A 19,860-nucleotide genomic window follows, 5' to 3' on the forward strand; every position below is an offset into this window, starting at 1 on the left:
GTTGTTCAGATGAGTCCATTTCTATTTGTCTGTAGAGTGGACACCAATGTTCATGGTGAGTGAGAACCTCACTCTGACATGAGCGAGTGAAACTAACTTTTCTTCACCTGGTCTAAAGTAGGGTACTGCTGGATCAGCTTAAGAATATACAGCATGTATGCATATCATAAAATAATTTCTGTTTCTGAATTTGGCACAACTTCTTTCTATAGTCTTTGTTGTTATTATTTATTATGTAGACATAGAAAATCATAAAGCAGATAGAATCAATCTGGACAGAAATTTTACATAATGGGTCTCTAAACTTGAATTCAGGTGTCATATTTGCTCAGCATAGTGTAAAGTCATACACAGTATTGCAAGAAGTCAGCAATCAATGTACATCTTGTAATATCTAATGTGTCTCTTCTATTCTAGCATGAGGCCAAACATATTTTTGGGGGTTGCTGAGGGCTCTGCACAATATAAGAAATGGTACTTCGAACTAATAATTGATCAGGTAGACCCATTTTTGACAGCAGAACCCACTCATCTACGGGTTGGCTGGGCCTCTACATCAGGTTATGCTCCTTATCCTGGAGGTGGAGAAGGATGGGGTGGCAATGGTGTTGGTGATGACCTCCACTCTTATGGTTTTGATGGCCTTCATTTGTGGTCTGGTAAGTACTCTTTAAGTACTTTTCAATTATTCTTACCAATAATCTAAAAACGTAAACATTTAGTATTAAGGAATAAAATATCCTTAAAAGCAACTCCCCGGTTATGTGCATAGTGTGCTATTTTGCAATGAGTCAGATTCCACTCTTCAAACACAGGATGGATTACTCTGAATTTCTACCTCTATTAATGGAATAAATTCCTACCCATTGTTTTTATAAACTTATCGTTATCTGTCTACATGGGGCACGTAGTGTACTGGATCCATGCATGGAACACCCACTGACATCAATGGAAGTTATACAGCAATATTGGACCCTTAGGCTATGTCTACACTCGTGGCTTCTTGCGTGAGTAATATGCAAATGAGGCTAAGCGTGGAATATTGCCGCACCTTATTTGCATACCTAATGAGCCACCATTTTTTTCAGAAGAGGCTCTTGCGCAAGAAGGAGCATCTACACAGCCCCTCCTTGCGCAAGAAAAACCCTCTTGTGCAATGCCATTACACCTATTACTTGACAGGAAGAACGGCATTGCACAAGAGAGTTTTTCTTGTGCAAGAAGGGGCAGTGTAGATGCTCCTTCTTGTGCAAGAGCCTCTTCTGAAAAAAATGGTGGCTCATTAGGTATGCAAATGAGGCTCGGCAATATTCCACGCTTAGCCTCATTTGCATATTACTTGCGCAAGAAGTTACGGGTGTAGACATAGCCCTAGTGTGCCTGAGATTATATCACGTGTGTGTTGGATACCAAGAAACACAAATTAATAGCATTTAAGATCAGTTAATGTTAGCTTACTGTGTAATACAGTATTTCAGTATGACTCCACATGATGTAATTTCTGTTGTACAATAAAAGCTCTGTTATCTGGCACTGCATTGACCAGAAAGCTGAGTTAACTGGTATTTCTGATAACTCTCAATACAAATCTTCAATGTAGTAACCAGGATTAGTATACTACCCAGAATGTTATGCAACTGCATATTCTTCTTCAAGAAATGTCCCTGTAGCATTCCACCCTTCAGTCAGAGATTTCTACAGCAGTACTTATACCAGTCTCACACACATGGAGCCTTCCTCATGTGCCTGTCATTTTTTAATAGCATGCATGCATGACCAATCTCATCAGTTCCTTCTTTACTATCTCTAGCCTCGAACAAAGTTCAATGGAGTCATCTAAAAATTTTTATCTTCATCTAGTTTAGATAGTTTTATCTTAATTTTTCCCTCTCATTACTCAGAGAAGTTCTTTTCCTTTCCTAAATAAACAAAAACAATCAAACAAATAAATAAATATATAAATAAATAAAGTTTTTCTTCTTTTCATTTTTTCTGCCAGCTAGCCAAACAATGCTTACTATGCCTGGCTCCCCGGGTTTTAAGCACTGCACTACATGCAGGGATAACATTCCTAAGTCTGGTGATCGCTCTCAATTTATGAAATGTTTGGAGTCCCTCATCCCCCAAAATGTGCCCATTGCAGCAAGTTAAAATCCAGGGCACAGAAGGACAGAGAAATCTGCTTTAAATTGCTATTAATGTGAAAGTCACTTGGCTCTGCCTCTGACCCGGGCACAGACTCCATTTCAAATTGCAGGAAACCCATCTCTAAGAAGAATTAAAAAAAAAAAAAACTCAAAAAAATGCTCACTCCCTTCAACTCAGAGAGACCTAGTGAAGACCAAATGATCACTGGGCAGGCCTACCTGCTCTGTGCCAACTGCTTTCTGGCTCATTACCTTTGAAGCACCAAGCTCCCCCAGCAATGTGCAGACACTGACTCTGGCAGTGGCACAATATCCCAGGCTTGAGGCTTTGGACTTGCCTCTCACAGAGCACCATGGGGCACCATGAAAGGCTCAGTGCCAACATAGCTGAGCCTGCCTGAGCCCCTGCTGACTGCATTTAAACATTCTATCTCAGTCCACCAAAGATCAGGCTGCTTCTGTCATTTTTAATTAACACTTCAAACATGGAAACCTAGAGAGCCACCACATGGGCTTCACACTGTCACCAAATATTTTGCTATTACAGCAGCTTCAGGAGCTGATGCTGACTTTGTAATATCTGTCTTTCTGCCTTTATTTAAGAAGACTCCAAATTCTCACCACCCAAAGAATTACCACTTGAGATCAGCTGAAGTAGAATATATATGTGTACAACCAATCAAAGGAGAAAAAATTATATCTTACCTACACAGTAATTTGTTCATCAAGATGTGTTGGGCACATATGTTTTCCATGAGCTTACATTTGTGACCTGACATCACCAAGATACTAGTTTGAAGGAAATGAGAGAAGAGGTCAAAGTGACTTTGATCTTTGTGTGCCCCTAGCTGAGGGCATAGATACAAAGGGCACATGCACTGTCCCAAGGAGTGTTGCTAGCTCAAGTGTCTGAGTGCAGAGTGTACACACACCTGAAACAGAGTATATGCATGCACAACACATCATCAAGAACAAGTTATTGTTCAGGTAAGTAACCATTTTTATGGTTATACTGTTGTATGCGGGTTTATACCCCTTTCTAATTTTATTTAATCCTCTAACTTCAGATGCTCTCATAATTCCTATAAATATCTATTCCTTTCCATGAATGAAGATAGTTATAATGCATTTGGAATGCTGATATTTCGTAAACAACTGAAATAAGACACAAGTATTTGGAGAGTAGATATTAAAATTACCTGCCAATCACTACTGGTTTTATACAGGCAAATAGGTCATGGTATGAGCACATGCTGTTTGACTTGAGCATATTCTTTTTTGCTAACAGCTTCAGAGGTCTCAAGAGATTTGTTCAGTTCATGCACTGTTCTGCCACTTATCAGTCTAGAAAATGTAGCTCATTGTTTGTCTCTTAAGGCAAAAAAAGTCACAAAGCGGATGAAGACAAGGTTATGTCTTCATTCTTGAAAGAAAATTAATAATTTGAAATAGGTTGTGAGGCTGTCAAGTTTTGCTGCTGTTCTGTAGTTAACCCCTTAAGAATATACGAACAGCCATACTGAGTCAAATCAATGATCCACCTAGCCTAGTATCCTGTCTTCTGACAGTAGTCGGAGCCAAGTGCCCCAGAGGGAATGGACAGAACAGGTAATTTGATGATCATCAAATGATCATCCCCTATTGCCCAATCTTTGACCCTGGCAAACAGAGGCTAGGACACCATCTCTGCCCATTGTGGCTAATAACTATTGATGGATCTATCCTCTATGAACTCATCTAACTCTTTTTAAATACCGGATATTGTTCAAAGCCTTTCTCTCCAACCCATTTCTCATCAGGTCGAGTACCCCGAGCTGTAGCATCTGTCAATCAGCATTTGTTGGCATCTGATGACGTGGTTAGCTGCTGCTTGGATTTAGGAGTACCCAGTATTTCATTCCGCATTAATGGACAACCTGTCCAGGGTATGTTTGAGAACTTCAATGTCGATGGGCTTTTCTTTCCAGTGGTGAGCTTCTCTGCAGGTGTCAAGTAAGTGCTTGATCTTTTCCTAATAATATTTGTCTCTTTTGACATGCTGTCATACTGAGCACTGTTTAACATGCATGATTTACCTTATTGTTTAGATATCATGCTACTTTCAGTCAGAGAAAAATACTGAAATACTCATTTGTTTAGAGACCAGTTGGTTTGGACTTGGAATGTGGAGCTTTTAATCTCACTGTGACTGATTTTGAATCTGTCTCAGGGTGACAATGACTTAAATCATTATCACTGATGGCTTTTTTGGTGATGAATAGGAAATTAGTTTGGTTTCAGTCCAATTAGGAGTAGACAGGTACCCACTTCAGAAACACAGCACCATAACTGGCATTAACTGAAACCTTTGTTGGGGATCTCAAAAGAGGTAAAAAACAAATTATCATGGAAAGTAAACTCCCTGCTTACACTAGAGAACTTGAAAAACAATAATGAGGTTGTATAGGAAACCTTACATACTTTTACTGCCTGTTTTCCACCTGTTTTATAGGGAAAAAATGAACTTCAGACTTTAGTACTGTCAGTCTGTCACCTTTCATCACACCTAAACTCAGTTGCAAAAATATTTTGCTTTTTTGAGTGCCCCCATCAAATGCACTGGAAGCAGCTTATCTTCATAGACATCACATTCAAGTGTTTCCTTACCTCAGTGATTGGCTCATCAAAGCCCAATCCAGTGATCATCTGGGGTCTCAACTCATATTCATATCTACATTTGATGATTTTGGTCTCCTGCTGAAAAATGTGAAGTCCACTCTGTTACCAATAGAGTTTATAGGGTCAGTCCTGGACTCAACTCAGGCCAAGGCAATCCAGGTTTGATTTCCTACCCAACCTCATTCTCAGTCTAGAGTGAGGAACTGTCTAGGACACATATCCACCTGCACATACATGATGAGACATGCCAGGCTCAGACTCAGACCATTGTAATCATGGTTGGGGTCAGTTGATCACCTAGCCACAAATCCTTTAGACATGATCATGACTCTGATGCACCCCATTCTTGATTCCCTGACATGGTGGGAGCCCAAACGTCCACTTGCTCTGCTTGCTCCGCCACGGCGGCCTGGCTGAGCGGCGCAGAACTCAGCCAAGCGCCACAGCAGGAAGCGAAGGGGTGTGGGGTGGTGACATACACAGTCCCACCCCCTGGCTGTGTACATCACTAGGGTTGGGTAAAAAAAACAACCTGGACACCCTTGATCGGGAGCTGGAGGGGGGAGGGACTGGCCTGGAGAGGAGCAGGGCTGGCTGGGAGGAGGGGGTTAGGGGTGGGAAGCAGAGCTGGGGGGGATCAGAGGCAGCATAGCTGGCCAGGAGAGAACAGGGGAGGGGTGGCCAGCAGGAAGTAAAGCTGGTCAGGGGTGGGAGTCGCGGGCAGCGAGGCTGGTCGTGGGAAATCGGGAGGAGGAACTGGCTGGTGGGGGGCAGGGAGAGGGAATCGACCGGCGGGGAGCCGAACTCACCCAGGCACGTGCATCCCCAATGGAGACAGAGGAGAGCAGAGACAGAGTGAGAGGCAGGAGGGGGAGAAGAGAAAGAGAGAGACAGAGCGGAGAGAGTGTGAGAGGCAGGAGGAGAAGGAGAAGAGAAAGAAAGAGACGAAGAGAGAGGCAGAAGGGAGGCAGTAGGAGGAGGAGGAGCGAGAGAGAGAGAGAGACCGGAGGCTCAGGAGAGAAGACCGATGTGGAGGAGAGACCTGAAAATCCTGTTTTATGACGGGCTAATTGGCTAGTTGTAATATATTCAGTTAGTATTTGTCAGCTTCCAAAGCTAACATTTGTGGTTCTTCACGAAGGTGTGGGGGTGGTCCTGACTCCAGGCTGACTGTCAATCTGAGCTGTGCCTACAACTAGCAGGGAGAGGGGGAATGCCCACAGTATAGATTGTTGGAGTGGAGGGTAATAAAGAAAATTCACAGGTAAAAAGGGAAATTTACTTTTACCCTGATAACATCTGTAGAAACAGCAGAACCATTTTGGCTAAAACACACAAAATTCAGCCTGAGGCAGATACCTGGCATGGAAAATTTCAGTCTAAATGGTTATAGAATGTCCAAGTTTATACACAATTGAAAATGAATTCTTGTAATGGGAAGTGTGGAGTGACATGAGCAAAGGGCAGCACGACTATCTCCTCCTATAATAAGACCAGCTGGAATTCAGATTATCAAGGAAGGGATTAACTAAGCACTGCTCTCTTGAGAACTCGGTTTCTTTAAATTTATTCAGATTTATTTAATCTCTTTTTAAGATAGCATGAAGTGAAGTCTAAGACTACATTAAAATTAGCTTTCTAACACATTTATGTATATCTCAGCTGTTTAGAGGATTTGAGAAACTAGAGGGCCCAGATGTTTTGTCATGAAGAGTCAACATGTTTAAAGATAAGTGCTTTGTGCATTTAGTAACTGAACAGGTGGTATGTTAAATATTAATGCCATAGGGCTCTCTGTTTCTCACATCTATTCTGTATCACAGAATAATATTAGTTATTTGACACATACTTATTCTTCATCATAGAAAAATTCACATAAAATGGATAGAGGTGTAATTGCAGCTGTCTGGGATATTGAGGAATATATTTGAGAAAACATGTCCAACTGAATATTAAGATTTTTGTGGTTGCAATGCTGAGCCTATGTTCTCTAGTGGCTAAATAATTCACTTAACTTTCTGAATAAATTGCAAATCAAGAAGCTTATCTGTTTCTACTAAACTATTAGAAGGTAATATTTATGCCTACAGAACGGAAATACTGTTCACTGTTTAACTATGCTATCTCAATTAGTTAAAATAGAAATTTAGAAACCAAGAAATAAAAAACAATCAAACTATTTTTCATTAATTTAAAGTGAACGGAGAAAGGCAAATGTAATGGGAATATCTATCATAAAGAAATTTTTTTGAAAGATCTCATGAAACATGCCCTGTTAAAAACAGTGACCTCTTTAGCAAGAGCAGGGTGCCAATGGAAAATTCCCCATAAAGATATTACACACTTTTCCCTATTGTAACAGGATCTGAGACTCATCAGCATGGCACCTCCTGCTGGTCACCCTGGGGATTAGTTTACTCCTTAGCACAGTGTCTCTTTCTGGCTGCTGCTTCGCTTATTATCATTGGGCACTCCTACTCTGGACCTGTGTCGCTCCCAGGTTCATGGTGTCCACTTCAGGACACTGCCCTATGGTAGTTCCTACCACTCTGTTCTTTTGCCCCCCTTCTGGAGGTATTAGCACTCCTCAGTCTCGCACCTGCCACCATGGCCAAATGCAGCCCCAGTGTAGCCCCTCACTTCAGTGGCAAGTTAAAGTTCATAAAGGCCACTCCTCAGTGTGGCTAGGTTTGGAGAAAGGGGGGAAAGAGAGACACAGATCCATTCACTACTTACTCTGGGTCCCAGCTCAGAGACCCTCTGGTAGCATCCTTGTCCTTTCCTCTTCTTCTTCCCCTTTACTGCTGTCTGTTCCTTGGGCCACTTCCCCAGTGACCATTGCACACTCTTGGGCCCTGTATCAAGACCTGCAGCCTGACAGGTGTCAGGATGGAACTTCCTTTTCTAGAATCCCTGAGCCTGCCCACTGCTGCATTGTCTAAAGTGCTTCCCTGAGAACCGGCCCTGCAACTTCCCTGATCAGGTCCCAAGCCCATATTCTCTGCTGAGCAGCTCCTTATATACAGGGCTGCCCCCAGCAAGATGCTCTCTGGCTTCTTCTAAGGTCTTTCTTGATTGCATGGTGCTCTGTGCAGGCTCCCTCCAGCCTACTTTAACCCCTTCCCTGACAGAGTGGGGCAGCCACCTACCTCTTATATTTACAAGGAGATCAGCTCTGAAAATGAGAAACAATTTCAAGGTGGTAGCCTCAGAGTTTCAACAGGGATACTAAACAGGATAGGTAGAGTGGAGATATTATGCTAACCATAGTAGTGTAGTAAATGAACCAAATGTGAGCATCATAATAGCATAACTAATTTTCTGATGCTTGCACTCATTCTTCATGTGTTCAGTGAAAGCAGATAGGAAGGAAAATGGAATGTAAGCAAGCTGAAAGGAGCAGAAAATAGTGTGTGAGTTAAAAATGAAGAAAAGAGTAATTAAAAAGCGAGAGAAAAGAAGAAAATCACTGGAAAATTAGAAGAAAGCCATAGAAGTGAAAAGGTGATATAGGAGGGAAAAGGATGGAACTGGGTAGATGTGAATTCTTGAAAGATATTTAGATACTTTGGATAGTGGACCCTGTTTTCATTCCACCATTCTTCTGTCTTCAGCTGCTGCTGCTCCTTACATTTTGCATTCATGTTTCTTGAGGTTTTTTCCTCCTTTCTGAATCTGCCTCCCTCTCTATCTTTGGAATTTTATGGATGTAGGCATCTGTCACGCTTTTGTTCCCAACTTGCCCAGATTGGCTTGTCATGGTTAGGAGTATTGTGGGGTGTTGGTCTATGACTAGCAGTGGTGGATTAGCCATTGGGCCATCAGGGCCAGTGCCCAGGGGTGCTGGCCAACTGGGAGTCTCAAGAAAAAGTTGGTGTCCTTGTGCCCCAACTTGCTCCCTGGATGGAGCACCAGGAGGAGTGGGGCAAGCCCCATGCACTGACCCTATGTCTCAGATGGAGTGGTGGGGTGGTGAGGGAGGGCTAGAGAGAATTTAGAAGGAACGGGGGTTGGGAGCAGCCACATTTGCTCTGGCCCAGAGAACACACAAAATCCTAATCCTCCCCTGATGACTAGGACTCTTAGGTGCAACTGTAATACAAGTAAAAATAATATTGTGGCCAGCTGCGATGTCCTCATTTTAAAAAGGATGTTACATTGCATAGTATACAGAAAAGAGCCACAAAAATTATTCGAAGGATGGATGGAGAAAATGCCTTACAGTGGGAGACATTAAGAGCTCAATCAGAGCTGATAATTAAAAAGAGGATTGAGAGGTGACTTGATGACAAAGTATAATTACCTTAATTGGTCCAAGCAGATAATCTAAATTTAAATCTTTTTAGTCTTAAACTGTATGAATCTATGAAAGGTGAACGTGATAGTTTCAGCTAACACTGGAGGATTAATATGACTGTGGTCCTACAGCTTTCAGTGGTTTTTTAATTGGAATTAGTTAAATATTTTCATACAAAACTTCTGTAACACAAAAGTCCTTTTCTGAAAACGTTTTTTTTTTTGGTCAACATTTTTTGCTTTTTCAAGCTTTCAGACTTTTTTAGAAAAAAGATGAAAATCTGAATTTTTTTTTTGTTTTTCAGTAGTTTTTTTTTTTCACTCTTTCACTTTTTTTACTTCCCCTTTTCAATGATAACTTAGACAAAAAAAGAATAAAGAGGAGAAATGACAAACAAGAGAAGGTGAAGAACTCTACTATTAAAAACCTTAAGTTTTGAAAATCTGAAATTTTGAGAGGTGGAGTATTTTTTCCATCTGAAAATGTCAGTATTTCTCACAAAAGCTATTGAATAAGAAATTTAAAATATTTCCCAAAACATGCTTAGCATATTTATCCAAATAGCTGCAAAAATTAGAAATTTGGAATTTTTGGTCAATCCACTTTGTTCCTCTTGGATTCCTTCTGAATTTACAACATTTACTCACTTTAAAGTATTATTTCCCCTCCCCCCACTTTCTCTCATTACAAAAGATGACTCATATAAACCTCTGAGAATCTTGACAGTATTTAAACTTAGCATAAACATCTAGTAGCACTGATACTCTTTACAAATTACTCATTCAAGCAGACTTTATTTGCTAATGTCATTGGAGTGTTGGCCTAAAACTGTTGACAGTACTTTTCCTTCCTTTCTTCCTGATTATTAAATATCTGTATAGATTAAAATAAACTTGACTCTCAGTCCATTTTTCCTCTTGTGTGATCCTTCAGTGAAGTTGTAATACTGAATTTTGTAACATAATTGTTCTGTGACAAAAGATTGTGATGCTTTCAATGCAGACATGCAATATTACTGCATGATAATGCAAGAGAAGCTGAAATACAAGTGGAAAAGCTCTTAGATAAATAGATATGTCTACAATAAGGATCTGTTTCAAATTCCAGTGATTTCACTGGGAATTGGATTGAGCCTCATGAGCTGAGTACAGAAAATTGCTTTTCTTGTTTATTCTCTTTTGGCTTTCCAACACAATGGAAATTCCTATATAAAAGTGAATATAAGTTTTTAAACTTAGATTGAGTCTTCATTGTATTTTGTATGGCAAAAATGTGAGTTTGGAATAATAATTTTTATTTATGAAAAAAATTGACCAATTCTTATATGTTACTTTTGTAGCACTTATGATTTGTATTATAACTAATGTCTTGAAATGCAATTACACATGTCTAATTACAGATAAATTCTTTACCATCTTAGCTATATTATACACCTTTTTAAACTAATACTTAAATATCTATAAAGTCACAACACGCTAAAATTCATTAGTATTGTTGCACTTTGTTTTCTTTTATTGTCAACTAACCTTGGCTGTGGTTACTTATTAACCTAATTATTTACAGCTTATTGTGATCAGTTTGTCAAGGATTGTGCTGAGATAAATATACATCTTTACCTTACACTAAATTGCATGAGTTTTATAGAGAATTGCATCCATAAGGAAATACTAATGTCTTCTATCCATTGCTGAAGTTATTGTAGCAGCAGCGATTTTGATTAGTGATAAAGTATTTAATCAGCTACTTATTTTTACAGGCCATTTCTATTTAAATTACTAGTTATATAAAGAGTAATAAATTACCTAAACAAAAACTGGCATGGTATTAAACATTTTAAATAGGGTGATGGTTTCATTGAGTTTAGGGGTTTAGTGGTATGAATAAAATTAAGAGGTAGTATTAACAGTAAGATTTGTTATCCAAGTTTTCATTCTTCTTCAAGTGCTTGCTCGTGTCCATTCCATGTAGGTGTGCACACGCCGCATATATGGATGTCAGAGCTCTTTTCCCCCAGCAGTATCCATTGGGCCAGACAGGAAGCCTCCTGAAGTGGCACTGCTGCATTGGCACATATATACCACTGCTGGCTCACCGCCCCCTCAGTTCCTTCTAGTATATATAGTAGTTGGAGCATCTCTGACTTCTCTGCAAGTCTACCGTCAGCCTTCATGTATATCTTTATACAGTTGTTTTTTACTGTTCTTAGTGCTTAGTGGTTAATTAGTACATAGTTATAACAGCAGGAGTTCCCGATTTGTTTCTCCACTTCTGGGAAGGGGACCCCAGGGCCTCACGGGTTCAAGCCTTGAAGCCTATATTCTGCGGTGACCCCCATGACACTTGCCTAAAGTGTCTGGGGGAAAGGTCACGTGCAGATAGCTGCAAGATTTGCCGGAGGTTTAAACCCAGAACTAAGAGGGGGAGAGATTTCAGTCTCAAGCTCCTCTTGATGGAATCTGAACTCCAACCACCAGCACTAGACTCTGCACTGGTAGAACAGAGAGCACCAGTATCGGAGTGCAAGGCTGCAGGGGCAACAAGCCTTTGGTGGCCCAAGATTAGGCTTACAATCACCACTGCCCAAGAAGAAGAGGATGCATACGGGGAGGTCCCCCTTGAGGCATGGCCATAGAGCGTGGCACCTGGAAGGACACTTTGAAGTCCTGCTACCCCCCTCCTGCACAGTGCCTTGATGCTCCTGTGTCGGCTACGTGCCATTTAATCTCAACATGGTATGTGAGTCCGGCACAGGACATACTCATCGAGGATGTCCAGCAGCCATCAACACTGGACACCTTTGATAGCTCAGGACCTTATCAAACTATTGTCATTACCGGGTTCGGCACCGGCAATGGACTCCGGGGACATGGGAAAAGTCCTGGCACTGATAACACCGGGGACACTGCCTGTGGCATCATCAGGTGTACAAGTCCCTCGGTACCTGAGCAGTCTGCCATACCGGAGCCTTCTGCGAAGCACATGCTGCTGCCTGCACCAATTCAGCACCGTGGAAAACCTGCAGCAATGCCACAGCACAGACCTCGGCACCGATTCCTGGCACTGTCATTGACGTCACCGCCCTGTTCAGTGTCAGACTATTCATCTGAGTCAGAGGCTGAGTCAGTGTGCCTCCAGAGCCTCTTCAGCTTGGTCTCAATCTCAGCACTGGTCTTACTCACAGCACCAGTTATGGCATTGTAGCCTGGCAATGTAGCAGATTTGGCCTCCTCAATGGTAGCCATATGTGCAGTGGCCATTTTGGACACCATGAGCCTACCATGGGGTCCAGGGCTCGATCTCTTCAAGGCCTACCTCCATAGGGACCCCTTTAGCCACACCACCTCCAAGGGTCCCAGCCTCAGGGTATGTCTACACTACCCCGCTAGTTCGAACTAGCGGGGTGATGTATGCATACCGCACTTGCTAATGAAGCCCGGGATTTGAATTTCCCGGGCTTCATTAGCATAAGCGGGGAGCCGCCATTTTTAAATCCCCGCTGCTTCGAACCCCGTGCAGCGCGGCTACACGGGGCTCGAACTAGGTAGTTCGGACTAGGTGCCTATTCCGAACTACCCTTACTCCTCCATTTAAAAGCTCCCCTCCCCCGGATGGCTTTGTATATATGTATTTTATTAAGGAATGTTAAGACCCATGAAAGGTTCTGGGCTGATAATCCTGTAGATAGAAAACTTCTATTTATCTCCAAAAGAGGTATAGACAAATCAGACAAATCACAGTTCATATCCTGTACATGGGTAGCTTTTTCTTTATTACCTTTATTTTATTTTATTACCATATTCTTAAATTTACATTAAAACATATAGCTGAAGAGACCTCGAGAACCCTGTAGTCTAATAGAGTCTTCAAGGAGGATCAAGACTCAAACCTACAATGATGGTGTTTGCAGTAAAGTAATTGTGTAACAACAAAACCAACAAAAAGTTATTGTAATTCTTCAGTTCATCATAGATAAATGGAAATCTTATTTTGATAATTTAGAGTTGGATTTTCCAAAGTGATTTGAAGGAAAAATTCTATTGAATTGTTCTTCTAAATCACTTACCTGCTTTTAATGTAGATATTTGTGTATAGAATTCCACAGATGTATTTAGGAATAGAGATTTGAGTTAATGGTCAAGTTTTGCATTTACTAATGTATAAATATTTTAATTAGTTTGTACGCTATAATTTTTCAACATAGACTATTGATTAACATTAATGCTTAGTAAATTCTTAGGAATTTCTTAAGTTTAACTAATGCATTAAGAATATTAGTAATTTCTATTTTTAAAAGTACCAAAATTAAAGTTTGTCTCCAACTGACCAACTTGCTGTGTTATATGTGGTAGTATATGCTGTTTAATTTAAAAATTGCACTTCTTCATTCAAAATTACATAGAGTTCGTTTCCTACTGGGTGGACGTCATGGAGAGTTTAAGTTCCTGCCTCCCACTGGGTATGCTCCCTGCTATGAAGCTTTGCTTCCAAAAGAGAAGATGAAATTGGAACCAGTAAAAGAGTATAAGCGAGATTCTGATGGTGTTAGGGATTTGCTGGGTACAACACAATTCCTCTCCCAAGCTTCCTTTATACCTTGCCCAATAGACACCACCCAGGTATGCCTAATTTACAATAATCTTAGCATAAAAGTCATCTTACTCGCAGCCTTAAATGAGCAGTAAAAATTTAGGCCAGCATGTATTCTCTCTTAGCACTGTACTGTTTGTGCAATGTAGTATTTAATTATATGTAAATAATCTTGGTGTCAGTTATTATAGTTGGAGTAGTTTAGGGGAATTTGACATTTCAGAGTCTCTTGTCTCTTCTTGAATCTTGAAATATTTTCTTCTCAGGTTGTTTTGCCTCCTCAGCTTGAAAAGATAAGGGACAAGTTGGCTGAAAATATCCATGAATTATGGGGAATGAATAAAATTGAACTTGGTTGGACCTATGGCAAGGTGAGTCATGAAAGTACTGCTTTGGGAACAAATACCCTTTTATATGTGAAATAGTGTCAACAAACAATGAAGATTATATCACAGAATGATAAAGTGTAGAGCTGGAAGGGATTTTGAGAGGTCCAGCCCCTTGCACAGGACCAATTATACTTAGCTTATCCCTGAGAGGTGTTTGTTAAGTTTATTGTTTAAACCTTTGAGTGACTGGGATTCCACAAGCTCCATTGAAAGCCTATTCCAGTATTTAACTATTCTTATGGTTAGAAAGTTTTCCCTAATATTTAACCTAAATCTGCCTTGTTACAGATTAAGCCCATTACTACCTGTCTTACTTTCCTTGAACATGGAGAACAATTGATTGCCATCCTTTGTATAACAGCCTTTCATGTATTTGAAGATTATCATCTCTCTTTAGTTTAAATTTCTCAAGACTATATTTGCTCAGATTTTCCTCAGAGGTCAGGAGTTCTAAAAAACTGTTACTTTGAATAGTTTTCATTTAGTCCTAAGTGGAGCCCAGGGCTTAGTCTAACATGTGAATATGGAGCTTCTGGGGGTAGCCGAGTTAGTCTTTTACAGGAAAAAAAACCTAAATGGTCTGGTAGCACTTTATAGACTAACCAAATATGTAGATTTACATGTCTGGTATATACATGTCTGGTTAGTCTATAAAGTGCTACCAGACCATTTGTTGTTTTTTTAATGTGAATATGGGTTAATCTCGGAGAAACAGCAGCCATAATTTAAATAAATTGAAGAATCTTTGTAGGGGGAGAAGTGACAAAGAAACCCACTACAGTAGCATTTAACTTCAAAAGTAGGGCAACCCACAATTGAAGATCTAGTTAAAATGGAAATTAAAAATAACAGACATGAGGATGAAATGCTTGTAGACCACATACCTTACCTTAAACCTTAGTCCATCCCGTGCTTTTCAGCACATTGGGCTACCCACATTCTCTGTGGTTGCTTATCAGCTGCCATGTGACCTAATCATTTCAAATTAAATTTTCTATGTGATTGATAACCATATACTTCCAAGTCATCCTAGTCTGTCCCTCTTTCTTGTAGGATTTTCTGGCTGCCATCGGAGACCCATTCATAACACGTGCCCTAGCCATTAATGTTTTCTCTGAGGGTATGTCTACACTACAAAGTTAGTTCGAACTAACGGACGTTAGTTCGAACTAACTTTAATAGGCGCTACACTAGCGCTCCGCTAGTTCGAATTTGAATCGAACTAGCGGAGCGCTTAGTTCGAACTAGGTAACCCTCCTTTTACGAGGATTAAGCCTAGTTCGAACTAGCTAGTTCGAATTAAGGGGTGTGTAGCCCCTTAATTCGAACTAGTGGGAGGCTAGCCCTCCCCAGGTTTCCCTGATGGCCACTCTGGCCAACACCAGGGAAACTCTATGCCCCCCTCCCGGCCCCGGACCCCTTAAAGGGGCACGGGCTGGCTACGGTGCCCGTGCCAGGTGCAAGCCTGCCAGCACCCAGCCAGCAGACCCTGCACCTGGCACGGCACAGAGCCACCCACCTGATGTCCCCCAGCCCACCCCCTCTTCCCGGGACCAGGCTGGCGGCTCCCGGGAGCTTGCCCTGGACCGCAAGAGGCGGGCACCTTCCTGGGCTAGTGCGGACATCGTGGACCTCGTCCACGATCTCCGCACTAGGCACAGGAAAGTGGCCGGCTAGGGCAGGAGAGCTGCCAGCCTGGCCACCCAGGAGCAGGTGTGCATGAAAATCAAGGGGGTCCACTGAGACCCCCGACCCTGAGCCCTGAGCTTACAATGGCCGTACTGGGTCAGACCAAAGGTCCATCTAGCCTAATAGCCTGTCTGCCGACAGCGGCCAACCCTAGGGACCCTGGAAGGGATGGACTGAAGACAGTGACCAAGCCATTTGTCTCGTGCCATCCCTCTCCAGCCTTCCACAAACTTTGGGCAGGGACACCACTCCTACCCCCTGGCTAAGACTACTCCATGGACCCAACTTCCATGACTTGATCTCACTTCCCTTTAAACTCTGTTCTAGTTGTAGCCTTCACAGCCTCCTGCAGCAAGGAGTTCCGCAGGTTAACTATTTGCTTTGGGAAGAACAACAACTTTCTCTTACTAGTTTCAAGCCTGCTACCCATTCCTTTCCTTTGGTGTCCTCTGGTCCTTCTTTATGGGAACTCAGGAAGAACTTTTCTGAATGCACCCTCTCCACCCAACCCCTGATTTTAGAGACCTCTATCCTGTCCCCCCTCCGTCTCCTCTTTTCTAAGCTGAACAGTCCCAGTCTCTGTAGCCTCTCTTCATCTGGGACCTGTTCCCAACCCCTGATCATGTTAGTTGCCCTCCCCTCTCCCAGCCTTTCTCTTCCCCTCTCCCACCTCCTTTTCCCAGTCTCCCCCAGTTTTGTTCAATAAAGACAGAGTCAATGTTGGAAGAAATGTTATCTTTATTTTGTACATCAATAAGAAGGGGGGCTAGGGAAGGGTAAGTGGAAGGAGGTGAGGGAGGAATGGGGTACGAGCCCCCGATGGTGAGGACTGGGCTGGCTCTGTGTGCTTCTGGGGGTGGAAGCTCTCCTACAGCCCCCCAATTGCCCCCTCTCCCCAGATGGCAGCCTGCGGCAAGTGCAGCCGGGCTGATGGCCGAGTGGTGTGATGTGCCCAGTGTGGGTACTCCGGGCATTCCAAGCCAGAACTTCTTTGCAAGCGGGGCACCCCTTAGAACTGTGTGTCCGGGGTGGGGGTCGGGACCCTTTAAGCGCAGCCCTCGGCTAGCCTGAGACAGCATCTCCATGCTCTAAGTCCTCCTCTTATGCCCTGCCGGCACTGCTTCCGGCCATCCTTAAGCCCTGTTCAGAGTCCACTCAATGTGGACTTGCTAGTTCGAATTAGCAAAACGCTAATTCGAACTAGTTTTTAGTTCTAGACGCGTTAGTTCGAATTAGCTTAGTTCGAATTAACTAATTCGAACTAAGTTAGTTCGAACTAGCGCTGTAGTGTAGACGTACCCTTACAGATTATTTGAAATGGAGATCTTGCCTTAGCCATTTTTTCAGACCTCATCATTCATTTTTCTTTCCTCATAGCTTTCCATGGCATTATAAAAGGTTCAGAGAAGGGCAGCAAAAATGATTAGGGGTCTGGAAGGGGTCCCATATGAAGAGAGATTAAAAAGACTTGGACTTTTCTGCTTAGAAAAGAGGAGACTAAGGGGGGAATATGATAGAATAATATCTATCTGCTATAATATCATGACTGGAGTGGAAAAGGTGAAGAAGGAAAAGTTATTTACTTGTTTCCCTAATATAAGAACTAGGGGTCACCAAATGAAATTAACAAGTAGCAGTTTTAAAACAAACAGAAGGAAGTATTTTTTTATTCAATGCACAGTCAACTGTGGAACTCCTTGCCAGAGGATGTTGTGAAGACTAGGATTTTAACAGGGTTCATAAAAGGAGGTTCATGGAGGTTAGGTCCATCAATGGCTATTAGCCAGGATGAGTAGGAATGGTGTCCTTAACCTCTGTTTGTCTGGAAATGGATGACAGGAGAGGGATCATTTGATGATTACCTGCTCTGTTCACTCTCTCTGGAGGATCTGGCATTCGTGACTGTCAGCAGACAGGATACTGGGCTACATGGACTTTGGTCTGACCCAGAATGGCCATTCTTATGTTCTTACTTCAGATATTCTCTACAAGCACTTATGATGAAACACAGCTAACTTCTGAGTATCTTTTTTTTCTTAAGTTGCCAGGGGTCCCTGCCAACCGCTGAGTAGATGTTTAGTTTTGTATGTAAGGATACAGTATTAAGTTTCCAAATGTTCCTAAATTTGCTAACTGCTGTGTCTGCAAATGCTTTGCCAATCCTTATTCTTATTTCCCTAGAGCATGTACCATCTTGGCTTATTGTGCTTCCAAAGTATTTGAATTGATCTACCCTCTCTAGCTGTTCATTATTGACTTTGATGGTTAAATCCATATATCCAGTTACAATGGTTTTACATTTCTTTACATTGAATCACAGTCCTACCTTCTCTATCTGTAACTTCATTTGTGTGTTCTTTAAGTATACAGCATATAGAAGAGCTTCATCAGCAAAATCTAGATCAAATAATTTTGAATGATTTCACCTTAAGCCATATTGATTATTCTTACATCGCTTCAGGCTATAATCAATTACGAGCAAGAACAAGAATGGAGACAGCATGCACCGTTGCCCATGTCTGAATTTCAAACGATTTATTAATTCTTTACACATTTTAATATAACATTTGGAGTTAGTGTAAAATGCCTTCATTATGTTGATATGGTTCATTTGAGTTCCATACTGCCTAACAATTTTCCACATCATATCCCTGTTTACACTATCAAATGCTTTTTGAAGGTCTATAAAATTTATACTGAGGGTTCCTTGAAATTAATTCATGTTTTCAATAAACCTTAAGGTGAAAATCAAGTCTGTGTATGAAAGACCTTGCCTAAAAGCAGATTGTTTCTCACTAAGAATGGTATCCACTTTTTATTACATCCTCATTAACATAATCATAGCTGAGACTTTAGTAGCTTCAGGAGGTAGCCAAGTTAGTCTGTACTGGATAAGCTTAAAAAAACAACAAAGAGTCTGGTAGCACTTTAAAGACTAACAAAACATGTATATGGCGTCATGAGCTTTTGTGGGCACAGCCCGCTTCTTCAGATGACCAGAGTGTTGGATGTTCAGGACCAAACTAAATAGGGGAGAAGGGAGGGAGGGTGGAAGAAAGGGAAAAAAATGGGAGGAGAGAACATGAAGATACAGTGGGTAAAAAATATCAAGGGAAAAGCCAAGCTGGAATGATATAGGAAAAACAAATAGTTTATAAGTACCTAAAGGCTGGATAATCAAAAGAAGCAGATAAGAACAATTAATTAGCAAACAACAAAGATTGACAAAACATGTAGATGGTATCATGAAATTCCACATATGCAAAGAACCATTGTCGCTTTCATTGTTTGGTAGGTTGATAATGACCCAGCCATCCAGTATCTTGATTTAATCCATGGATGTGAGAATCGAACTTGTGAATGAATTGTAGTTCCAGTCCTTCCCTGTGTATTTGGCTTGTGGAGTTGGTTTGTAACAAAAACAGCTACTTGAAGATCTGTTAATGAATAGCAGTTTTGTTACAAACCAAATTCATCCATTATGAAAATCCATCCACCCACATCTTGAATATTGTCTGCAGTGCTGATTTTTCTATTTCAAAAAGATATATTAAAATTGGAAAAGATACAGTAAAAGGCAATAAAAATGATTAGGGGTACAAAAGAGCTTCCATTCAAAGAGTTATTACAAAGAACTCTTCAGCTTCGAAAAGAGAAAACTGAGGGGGGATATGATAGAGGTCTATAAATCATGAATCGTATGGAGACAGTGACTTGGAGGAGTATAGTTTCTCCCTTTGAAATAAGCAAGGACTAGAGGTTAACTGATTAAATTAGTAGGCAGGTGGGTAAAACATACCATAGGGCAATTTTCTCCTTCATACAGTGCACAACTAACCTACGGAACATATTGCCATGAGATACTAGGAATGCAACAAATGTAGCAGCATTCAAAAAGAAGTAGATAAATTGGTGGAGGATGACCACACTGCACCTTAAACATGGGGGGTATGTCTAGACTACATGCCTCTGCCGACCGAGGCATATAAAATAGGCTACCCGACATAGTCAATGAAGTGGGGATTTAAATATCCCCGGCTTCATTAAAATAAAAATGGCCACCATGCTGTGCCGGCTCAGCTGATTGTCAGCA

The 19,860-nt window shown here is 41.4% G+C and overlaps 1 protein-coding gene across 22 annotated transcripts in view; it reads left to right on the plus strand.

Moving 5' to 3' along the window:
- RYR3 (ryanodine receptor 3) overlaps window positions 1-19,860 on the plus strand; it is a 522,680-nt gene that overhangs the window by 218,791 nt on the left and 284,029 nt on the right. For all 22 annotated transcript variants that reach the window (XM_025189447.3, XM_075927047.2, XM_075927048.2 and 19 more), the window contains 4 exons: window positions 418-659; window positions 3,947-4,139; window positions 13,502-13,718; window positions 13,956-14,060. In XM_025189447.3, coding sequence (XP_025045232.1) covers window positions 418-659; window positions 3,947-4,139; window positions 13,502-13,718; window positions 13,956-14,060 — 757 coding nt within the window. The remainder of the gene's footprint in view (window positions 1-417; window positions 660-3,946; window positions 4,140-13,501; window positions 13,719-13,955; window positions 14,061-19,860) is intronic.

This window comes from Pelodiscus sinensis, chromosome 5 (assembly GCF_052426305.1).
Source record: "Pelodiscus sinensis isolate ZL-2025 chromosome 5, ASM5242630v1, whole genome shotgun sequence".
NCBI lineage: Eukaryota > Metazoa > Chordata > Testudines > Trionychidae > Pelodiscus > Pelodiscus sinensis.